The sequence below is a fragment of the Musa acuminata genome, chromosome BXJ2-4, assembly GCF_036884655.1.
Source record: "Musa acuminata AAA Group cultivar baxijiao chromosome BXJ2-4, Cavendish_Baxijiao_AAA, whole genome shotgun sequence".
NCBI classification, from domain to species: domain Eukaryota; kingdom Viridiplantae; phylum Streptophyta; class Magnoliopsida; order Zingiberales; family Musaceae; genus Musa; species Musa acuminata.
The window spans coordinates 44,722,360-44,732,938 of NC_088341.1; the positions used below are offsets into that span (position 1 = coordinate 44,722,360).

The window sequence follows — 10,579 nt, forward strand, 5'->3', positions numbered from 1 at the left end:
GCTTGAAATGGAATCAGCCTGTTCATGACAAGAACACAGGCAGCCCATCTTGGCAAAACACACTCCAGTCTTTTGCAGTGGTAGACTCGTTCTAAGGAGACAGTTTGCTAAATGGGCCCAAACATCAGCTATGGGAATTGTACTGTCCATAAATTTGTACGAGGGATATAAATTTTTTTTATTATGAATATAATTGGATTCTGATTCTGATTATAGTTAATAAAAAAATCTAATTATGATAAAATTTCTTGGGAGATGAACTTGATGAAAGGAACTCTCCTAATTATTTATTCTATATCCTTCGCTCTTGTCTATAAATAGACAAGATTAAGCTAGTCAATAAGAAATTATAAATATTTTTTTTTATATTTTTTGTCTCTAAATTCTATTGAAATTATATCATTTAAAGGATTAACTCTATGTTTAATGTTTATGGATGATATTATAATTGTCATACATGATAATTATCATAAAAGTATTCCTTTATTTCCAATGTGAAAGTCAAGTTTTAGATAAATTTCAACATATATATCTGATCAGTTCTATTATCAATGTTATATCCGTCCATTTTCTTATGAGCTCTATTTTAAGGGAATACAGCTGAAGTCAGAGATATATGCGCACCAAAAAATCTTAGTTATCCTTATTAATGAGAACACTGCTAAAGCCAACCCCAGTGGCCAAGTTGCGATAACGGAGGAGGATTCAGCGACAAGCACTGGCACCTGACGGTGCCATAAAGCCACCATTGTACGGTCTCAGAAACCGCAGAGAAGGCATTCATTAGGGTTCTCCGCGTTGACTCATCCATTTGATGAGGGTTGACTCCGCAACTCTTGCACACGCTCTTGGAGGTCAACTTGCTTGCTTGCGGCAACTGCGAAGCGCTCCGCTCGGTCAACCGTCTGCAGGTGATACAGTAAAAGTCAATGTCTATTGGGACCATTGCTGGCCCAATTTAAAACTTCTTCTCATTCTAATTTACGATTATTTTATTATTCCAATAAATTATCTAATGTTTATGTGCCTTTTTATATGAAGATTTTTTTATTTGAGAAATCAAGCCTAAATCAACATCAATTTACTATCATATTATGAGTTCTATAAGCAGGATCTATCGTACCTCGCCTGGTATGGACGGTACGTACCGATTCGAGTGCATTTGTAGCACTGTAGCAGTGCTACAGTACTCGACACACCTGGGTGTACCGCTCGGTACATTTGGGTGTATCGCTCGGTATACCGTACCGTATCGGTACCGAGCCCAGGTCAAAATACCGGTACGGTACGATATTGCGAACCTCGTCTATAAGTACTTTTTCGTAAAAAATCAATCCATATAATTTTATGTTAGTATTATTTTTTTCTTCTATCCTTAATCTCACAATATGAATTTGATCCCAAGACAAAAAATCCTACGATAGATGCTTAAGTTCGATGCATCTTCGGATTCAAGGTGATACCCGATAAAATTTTTTTAATACTTAAGTTATGTTTAGATATATTTTTCTATAAAAATATATATGTTTTGGTTTTGGGGGAGGGGGGATGTTATGTTGACTACTCATACATTAATATCATATCATCACCTTATTATTTGTGCATACTTAGTTGATGTCACATCATCATGATTTCATTAACTTCGTTATAGTAACTAAACTAAGAACAAAAATCTCAGTGTCCCCCTCTCTTATTACTAGTATCCATGAAAGAATCAAAGATACCAGTAGCTCCAAGTGACTACATTCCAAAATTTTGGCCCACCACATACTTCATGGGACACCATATTGGACTTCTTTATCATGCACCTAAGCTTGTCTCTCACTAAATCCCAAATACCTTAAGACATAAACGTATAATAAGCCTATTATACTCTCCATGTCCTTAGATCACAAACTAAACCTTAGTATACATCTCTAGCACTAGAAAATAGCATTACAATTAAAGAGAAGTCCTTCTCATCGTCCACATTGATGTCTCGGTGGCAACCACGAAGAAGCCGGTGGCTCGAAGGACACCATGGCGCGCCGACCCCGCAGCCATTAATGTTCTTAGCCTTAGCTTACCATACTGCTGTCAACTACTCCTCCCTCATCTTCTTCTTTTATATACCGAGGCCCCTTTTCTAACCCTTCTCCATCTCCTCCTCTTGCTTGCACACCTCTCTCTCTCTCTCGCTCGCTCTTGTCTCTAAAGGTCTCGGTCATGGCGCCGGCTTTCGTTCACCGGGATAGGAATACCGTCTGTGTCATGGACGCGTCATGTCGGCTCGGCATTTCCCTCGTCAGGAGGCTTTTGCAGAGAGGATGCACTGTTCATGCCGCCTCTTATCACCATGGTTCGCAGTTCGCCCTCGGGTTCTTTCACCTCGTTGTCGTTGGGTGCTTTTGTGTATGCTGGATTCCGACGATTGCTGCTTCAGGTGAATCGAGTGGCGTTCTGAAGAGGATGTGCAGCGAGAACAGGCGGCTCAAGCTGTTTCAAGCGGACCCCTTCGACTACCAAACCATCGTCGACGCCGTGAAGGGCTGCTCCGGCCTCTTCTACACGTTCGAGCCTCCCCAGGATGAGTCCTATGACGTAAGTGCTTACTTCATCGACTTGTATCCATTGAACTGAGAAGCGATAGGCTTTCCGAAACATTTCGTCGAACAGTATACGTGCTTGTTGTCATGAGTTGGCCGTATTGATTGCACCAACTGTTTGATTATGACGGCCACAGAGTCTGAGGTAACCCAGCGTGCCCTTTGACTTCTTTAAAGAATCGACAGCGCGCATGGATACGCCTGGTCCACTGTGCACATGGAACAGTTGGAAGCAGACAAGCCTGTCATCAATCCTGCTGTTTCTTCGCCTAGCTTCGAGTGAAAACGCGGGTTCTGACCTTCTGCTTCCACCAAGTTGGCAGACTGTCACTTGTGAACAGTGCAATAACTCTTGTGTCGATCTGGTCAAGCAAAAACCCAGTATGATACCAAGAGAGTTATTACGTCAGTAATAGCTGGTCCAAATATGCATCTTCTCCGCTACTGTAATTACAGCAAACACCTTCAGCGCACCTTTCCGTGGTGTATGATGCAGGAGCTGATGGTCGAAGTCGAGGTGAGAGCCGCACACAACGTGGTGGAAGCATGTGCCCAGGTGGACACCATCGAGAGGGTGGTGTTCACGTCGTCGGTGACCGCGGTCGTTTGGAAAGAAAACCGCAAGCTAGCGGCGGACGTCGACGAGAGGGAATGGAGCGAGCCCAACTTCTGCAGAAAGTTCAAGGTAACCTTCTTCTTCCTCCTCCATAAGACCTCAGCACCGTATTCTATGTAAGGCAATGCCCTCGTGGTTGACGGCAGCTTTGGCACGCGTTGGCAAAGACGTTAGCGGAGAAGACGGCGTGGGCGCTGGCAATGGACAGGGGCGTCGACATGGTCTCCGTTAACGCCGGGCTCCTAACGGGGCCGGAGATCTCCGTCAGCAACCCCTACTTGAAGGGGGCTCCGCAGATGTACGAAGACGGCGTCTTGGTGACGGTGGACATCGACTTCCTCGTCGACGCCCACATCGCCGTCTACGAGGGCCCCTCCGCTTACGGACGTTACCTCTGCTTCAGCAACGTCGTCTGCCGCCCCCCTGACGCCGTTAAGCTCGCCCAGCTGGTCTCCCCCGATGCCCCTTCGTCTCCCCAAAGGTCTGCCTTCTATAGTCGACATTATTCTATCAGACCTCCGACGTTGCCTAATGCTGTGCGTTGAATGGCTTACAGTAATGAGTTGAAGGTGATAGCGCAGCGGATTCAGAACAAGAAGCTGAGCAAGCTGATGGTGGATTTCGACGTGCGGATACAGGTGGAGTAGTAGACAGCCGTCCGTTTTGCTTCTGATGGTTGGAGATGTGGAAATGCTGTGTGGAGTCTTTTAAGTCATCATCAACTGTGTATATGTAGAGTGCTCCCTGGTTTCAAATATCCAAAAGAAAGAGTATATGTTGATTGGATTTGCATAAAATTGGCAGATGATTGAATTGTTTTTACCATTGAAAATTGTTAGTAATTCCTTGGCTAAATCGAGCTGTGGATGTTTCTATTTTTTAATCAATTAATTGTTAATCCTAATTGATTTCAATCAATAAGATAGTGAGTTTCATAGACTCACTCCTAATTGATTTTAATGAATAATAACTATTTTTATTTACCATATATAAGATAGCTTTATAGTAAGTTAATAGAGGAAAATATTAGAATATTTAAAATATTTTTCAAACTGTTAATTTGAATTAATACCCATAGGAGCTAATGCTCTTAGATAATCATCGATATTAAATGTTCTCGATTAATGGTTGACATATTTTTTTTATACAATATAATCCAACAAAAAAAAATTCCTTAATCCAAAAATCATCGGATTAAAATTATAAAAAACAAAATATAAACCAAAATTATCACTATATCGTGTGATTCGGGTCGGACGCTGCTCATCAAACTCCGAATCCGACCAAAGGAATGAACAGTGCCACTTGGGGGTGCCAACCGTGAAACTGCAACCATACCCGTTAAGCGCAACAGCGAAGTGTCATCCGACGGACGTTACCTCACGTGAACCCCAAACGCCCATTCTCCCGTTTCGCCCACACGCGCCTCCTCACTCACCGCCGCCGTCGCCTTTCTTCGTACCTCCCCGCCCCCAATCTCCTCGAGCGAGGAAGATTCCAACGAGGGAGGTCGAAGAATCTTTCACCATGGCTTCGGAGAGCGTCGCTGATCGGAACGCCGTCTTCAGGAAGCTGAAATCCAAGTCGGAAAACAAGGTGATTCCCCCGTCGAACCTCTTCTTCTCCCTCCTCCTCTTTTCAGGGCTTGTTTATGTTCGGGGATGAGTTGGTGCTTAGGGATCTGATTCTGAGTGTGTGGATCCTGATGGGTTCCTTCAGATCTGACCGATTCTGAGTGCGGATCCTTTTTTTCCCCGCAGATGTGCTTCGATTGCAACGCGAAGAACCCCACGTGGGCGTCGGTGACGTACGGGATCTTCCTCTGCATTGATTGCTCCGCCGTTCATCGCAGCCTTGGTGTGCATGTTAGCTTCGTCAGGTATGTGGCGTTTTCCTTTGGGTGATTTGCGTTTTTCGTTTTACGATTTTGGGATCATGGGCAATTTCTCGTATCTATTTTTAAGAATTATTGATTCTACTCCAAAGGTGGAATGCGTTCTGCATGTTGTTGTAATGTTTGGACGCTCTCTTTTTTGTCTTTTTGGAGAAGTTGAAGGCTTTAATTAGTGTTTTGCTATGATAATGCAAATGCAATTTCATGAAATACTAACCAAGTACCCAAGAACTACTCCAGTGTTCTTCATCACGAAACATTGTTTTATTATTGGAGCTTTAGTTAGTGTCCTTATATGGTGTATGATAGAGATACGATATTTTCAATTTATAAAATCCTTGTGGAAAATAAATCAAGTTTTGTCTTTGATTTGCATCGTAGAATATTGATGTCAGGAAGTTCTGTTTCTTATTTTTGGTTTTGATCTATCTGGTGATGGTTGGAGAAGCATATTTATGCGAAACCTCCTAAAATGCCTGATGCCATGTCTGTTTAAAGTTTCTTGGGGTGCTTTAACTCTTGAGATTGTGTTTAATGTTGGATGTCGTAGAATATTAATGTTGGATGGTCGGAGACATTGACTATTCGAAATCCAATGGATCTGGATTACTTCCATCATTGCAACCCTCAACCTCAATATGTTAAAAGAAAATATCTGGGTTAGATATGCTTGCTTGGTAGATATTTGATTATATCTGCCCATTCCAAATTGATTCTTTCTAAATGAGTACCTTCATCTATAGATACGTGTTGGCTGAATTTTTCTTCTGGATATTTTAATCATCAATCTTTGAAGATCTCCAACCCATGTTACTGTCAATGTCTTCTCTTAAATACGTGATGGATGATGGGTTTGTTAGCTCTAAAACTTGGCTAACTTGATCGATAAAATTAAAAGAAACTGATGATGCTAGCCTGAACTTCAGGCCCTGAAAAATCCAGTGTTGATCAATACTAACTAGACAGACTTGTTTAGAATAATGCCATTAGAAAGACTATCTAATCAATGTTGAGCAATATTAACCGATGACTGTCTGATCCATTGTTGACATGGCTGACAGACTATTTGTAAGTATTTATGTAATACCTGAAATCTGTGCTTAATCTGTTGATTAGAAATACTCTTGTGACTTTATTAAGACTTTCTTTCTGTATGATCGACATAACTGTGGTATGTGGTTTATGTTGGACAAATCTTTGGGCTTTTTCTATTAGTTACTATACATGTATTAGCACCTTCCTTCATCAATTTTTTCCTTCTGATAAGTTGATGTCACTTTAACTTCGGGCTTTTCATGTATCGGATGACTTACTGTTTTATCTAGTTCTTAACCAGATTTTGAATTGTTTCACTGGGAAGTCGTTACATGTGATGCCATCTTAAGAAGTTTATTTTGGTGGATTCTAGGTCCACAAATTTGGACTCATGGACCCCAGAACAGCTTAAGGTGATGGTTTTTGGAGGCAATAATCGTGCTCAAGTGTTCTTTAAGCAGCATGGATGGACGGATGGTGGTAAAATTGAGGCAAAGTATACATCTAGAGCAGCTGAGTTGTATAGGCAGATACTGTCCAAAGAGGTTGCTAAAAGCTTGGCAGAAGATAATGTTTTGCCTTCATCACCTGTTGCCACTTCTCATACATCAGATGCAGTTGACAGACTTCCTGAGCTTAAGCTTGCAGATGCAACCAAGGAAATCTCGAATGAGAGACATGAACCTGAAATCAGACATTCACCTAAAGCTCCCATTCATTCTACTGTCTTAAGTTCTATTAGAAAATCCACTGGTGCAAAGAAGACTGGAGGCAAGACTGGTGGGCTTGGCATCCGGAAGCTCACGACAAAGGTGATCTTGTATGATTGCATTTAGATGGTTCGATAATCATAATCATCAACTGCATTGTTGTCAGGTTTTAGCATATCGTGGTTGATCCATCATATTCTGTATAAGCATATAAGACAAAAGAAGATATGTTTGGCTGTTTCCACACTGATTAAGATGTCTCCAATTTGATGATTCACATATTCATTTAAATATATATTTTTGGATGCTGAATTTTGATCTATCACTTTTTGTCCACCAGGGATAGGGTGGTTCCAAATAGTAGTTCCAAAAGGCCTCAGATACATAACATCTGATATCCCAGTATGTCAGGGCGTTGCAGTGTTTTAAAATGTTAAATCCATGTTCATACTCCATATCTTATGCTAGATCTATGTACTTATTCATTTTTTATTCTGTGGTATGCTTTCTTGACAAAGGTGGTATGCACATCTGTTTGTCAATCTTATAAGTGGTACCATGTTAATCTCGTGTAACTTTTGATTTCAGCCAAATGAAAATCTCTATGATCAGAAGCCTGAACAACCAGCACCCACTGCAACAACTTCGGATAACTTTAAGACAACAGATGGTCCATCATATCCTTCTCGGTTTCAGTACATGGATGACATTCCAATTGAGAGTGGCTCTGGAGGTGCTCAGGTGATCAGTCATGTTGCACCACCAAAATCTTCAAGCTTCTTTGCTGAGTTTGGAATGGACAGTGGATTTCAGAAAAAGTCAAGCTCGACTTCTTCAAAAGTGGAGGTAAAGTACTATAAAGATATTTCTGTTAATATACTTTGTTGTGTGTCCTCTTTATCTTGTTATGAATTCTGTGTATAAATTATGTTTTAGAGTAGAATGTTCTGAATTAATTATCATGATGGTAATTCACTCAAATCTAGACACTGGTCATGAAATGGACTTTGAATAAAGATTTGTTTGCTCATTGTCTTTATCTTCTTTGAACATTTGATGTTTCAGAAATTTGAGTTTAGAATAAGAGGCAAGTTAAAAAGCTGCTTAATGGAGTAAGGTTTGTGGTTGTACCAATCATATTCTAATCCATTTAGAACTTTAAACCTACTATAAGATAGAGAAAATGTACAAGGTGATTCTTTTGCAAAAAAAAAAGGAAATAGGAAAATTAAATTAAACCAAATAAAACTCAAATTCAGATCTATCTGGACTTGCATAGATGCAGCTAAACCTTAATGAACCTGAGCCCTTAAATTTAGGTAGGACTGAAATTGTGTTTTTACTGTGATCAGTTGGGTTCCCCTGGTGACATATTACCAGAGCACAACAATCCTTCTGCCTGATTGTCAGAATTCAATGATAAATTCCAGCTGCTGGGCTTTGATATTTTTGATGATTGAACTGATTTTTTGTGACAGGAGCAACATGGGATTCACTGTTACCTTTAAATGTTCCTAATTGAATAAATAAAATTTTGTTAATTCTGGATAAAAGAAGATATTGCAGTAGCTAAAAATATGAAAAGAAGAAAGGATGCAGAAGATGGAGTGACATTTAGGCAGAAAAATTGAGGACTATATATCTTTGGTTCTGTTATTTTCTGGCTTATGTTGATCAAATTTAGCTGTTAATCTTTATTTTTGATTGTCTGATCTTTAGCTTGAATGTATTCATAACAGTAGCAAGATACAACAAATAAGGCTAATGAGTAGGGCAATATAGGAGTTTCAATGTGGTCAGGAAGACGGGAACCATGGTGCTTTGGCGGGACTAGGTGGAAGAAATAGAACAATGAGAAAAGTAGAAAAAAAGATACCTCGGTCTAAAGAAGACGATTCCTCTTGTAATTCATCGAATGCACTTCTAAATTTGAATTTAGAAGAGTTCTCTGCATTGTGACATTGGAAATCATAGTGGAGAGAAAACATATATCCAAATTGACACGTTTTAAATGAATTTTTGATTGCGGCAACATTTCTAGAACATGATCCCTAACTTAGTTTTACCAAATTATAATTATCTGAAGCAAGGAATTGAACATTAGCCCATACAGAAACCTGCCGAACTGGAATGTACTGATTGTTATGCCAGAAGAATAAAATATTATCATACTGTTGAAATATGGATGGTACCTGGTATACTCGTGTATTGGTCCTTTGTTGGACCGGTATGTACTGGGTAGGATATCTGGTATACCATGATATTTCAAACATTAAGCTAAAGGAATATGAGTTTTATTATGGATATGCAATGATGAGTTGCTACATATTACCCGTACACTTGAATTTGTTATTGTCATTTGGTGATGCACTATGTTTATTGTAAAATATACTTCATACTTTTACTATGGTCTCCAACTTCAGGAAAGTAATGAGGCAAGGCAGAAATTCTCAAATGCAAAGTCAATTTCTTCAAGCCAATTCTTTGGTGATGAAAAGAAATCAACTGAAAATGAGGCACAAATGTCCCTGCAGAAGTTCACGGTATGTCCACTTGGATGATATAATTTTTTGTTCAAACCAAGTATAGATCCATGAGCAAATTCTAGCAGGATAATATGACCTAAGATCTCTTGTGGACATGACGCATGTCCATTTTAACCTGCTAATGAATATGGTTCAGTCCGAGAAAGTAGAAACATTTACTGGAGTTAAATATAATAATTTTCTGGCAGCTTGGAAATATTCTGTTTGATCATTTTATCTTTGCCCCAGGCAATCTTGGTTATGCCTAAAACCTTTCTGAAAATTTGGTGAAGTTGGCTGACCTTTTAAGGCACTCACCTTCGTCTTTGTTTACATAGGACTCAAAAGCCATTTCCAGTGCCGATCTGTTTGGTCATGATACATCAGACCCTGGGCTAGACTTGACTGCTGCTGACCTCATCAACCGTATCTCTTTCCAGGTACATCTTTGAGAGTTATATGTAATTTGATTTCCCGATTAATTAGCTTCCAAGATTAAATGGATTAGAAATATATCTTCACAGAATTTGAGTACTAAAAAAAAAAGACTTACAGGGAGCACTTTTATACCACAAGAATTCTCGAAACTGTTTCTCTTCTTAGTTTAGGATCTCTGTTATTTAGAATGCACTGGCAGTGTTTTCCAAGATATGTTTTCTGCCCAAAGGATTAACTTCAGATGCCCCTCCCCTTGCATCTATAGGCATCACAGGATATATCCTCCCTCAAGAACATCGCTGGTGAGACAGGGAAGAAGTTGACGTCTCTGGCTTCCAGTCTTATTAACGACCTCCAAGACAGAATCCTTTGATAATGCATGGTTGAGTTTGCATGCATTATCAACATAGTGGCCGTTCAACCACAGATTTGAACTTCTCAACTTGTAAGCTTTAGAAGCACTATCTTCTTCTTGTCACATTTTTCCTCGGATATGTACTCTTGAAGTCAGTTATTGTCCATTTTCTATTTATATTAAATCCATCACGTAGTTATGTATTCCATGAACAGAAATGCGTGTATTTTGGCTGTAGTTATATACTGCGAATGCTGTACGAGTTTGGTCTGTATGTAGGAACCCATCAAATTACTATTTGCAATCTTTTATATTTTAAGTCATTCAGTCGGTCACTCTGCTGAGGAAATTTTTTTACTATTTATAATTTTATTTTAAAATTTTAAAAAAATAGACGTAAATATGTATATATTTTTCCTTC

General features: G+C 39.5%; 2 protein-coding genes across 3 annotated transcripts; both read left to right on the plus strand.

Annotated features, from left to right (window-relative positions):
- Positions 1-2,067: 2,067 nt before the first annotated feature.
- LOC103982459 (cinnamoyl-CoA reductase 1) lies at positions 2,068-4,032 on the plus strand. 2 transcript variants are annotated; one of them, XM_009399390.3, is made up of 5 exons: positions 2,068-2,338; positions 2,423-2,580; positions 3,082-3,270; positions 3,348-3,682; positions 3,758-4,032. In XM_009399390.3, the coding sequence occupies exons 1-5, from the start codon at positions 2,206-2,208 to the stop codon at positions 3,846-3,848; spliced, it is 906 nt and encodes a 301-aa protein (XP_009397665.1). In that variant the 5' UTR covers positions 2,068-2,205; the 3' UTR covers positions 3,849-4,032. The 2 variants fall into 2 exon arrangements, with proteins under 2 accessions (XP_009397665.1, XP_064962720.1); XM_065106648.1 differs by having other exon boundaries at positions 2,068-2,580.
- Positions 4,033-4,585: 553 nt separating this feature from the next.
- On the plus strand, positions 4,586-10,481 carry LOC135611186 (probable ADP-ribosylation factor GTPase-activating protein AGD8). The gene is made up of 7 exons (XM_065106649.1): positions 4,586-4,797; positions 4,962-5,080; positions 6,504-6,942; positions 7,429-7,686; positions 9,264-9,383; positions 9,704-9,805; positions 10,069-10,481. The coding sequence occupies exons 1-7, from the start codon at positions 4,729-4,731 to the stop codon at positions 10,174-10,176; spliced, it is 1,215 nt and encodes a 404-aa protein (XP_064962721.1). The 5' UTR covers positions 4,586-4,728; the 3' UTR covers positions 10,177-10,481.
- The last annotated feature ends 98 nt before the right edge of the window (positions 10,482-10,579 follow it).

Excerpts from the sequence above, each read along its gene's own strand:
- LOC135611186 (XM_065106649.1), top strand. The coding sequence starts at position 4,729 with ATGGCTTCGGAGAGCGTCGCTGATCGGAACGCCGTCTTCAGGAAGCTG. Across the intron at positions 4,798-4,961 it reads AATCCAAGTCGGAAAACAAG|ATGTGCTTCGATTGCAACGC; the intron begins GTGATTCCCCCG and ends TTTTCCCCGCAG. Across the intron at positions 5,081-6,503 it reads GTGCATGTTAGCTTCGTCAG|GTCCACAAATTTGGACTCAT; the intron begins GTATGTGGCGTT and ends GGTGGATTCTAG.
- LOC103982459 (XM_065106648.1), top strand. The coding sequence starts at position 2,206 with ATGGCGCCGGCTTTCGTTCACCGGGATAGGAATACCGTCTGTGTCATG. Across the intron at positions 3,271-3,347 it reads ACTTCTGCAGAAAGTTCAAG|CTTTGGCACGCGTTGGCAAA; the intron begins GTAACCTTCTTC and ends GGTTGACGGCAG. Across the intron at positions 3,683-3,757 it reads GCCCCTTCGTCTCCCCAAAG|TAATGAGTTGAAGGTGATAG; the intron begins GTCTGCCTTCTA and ends AATGGCTTACAG.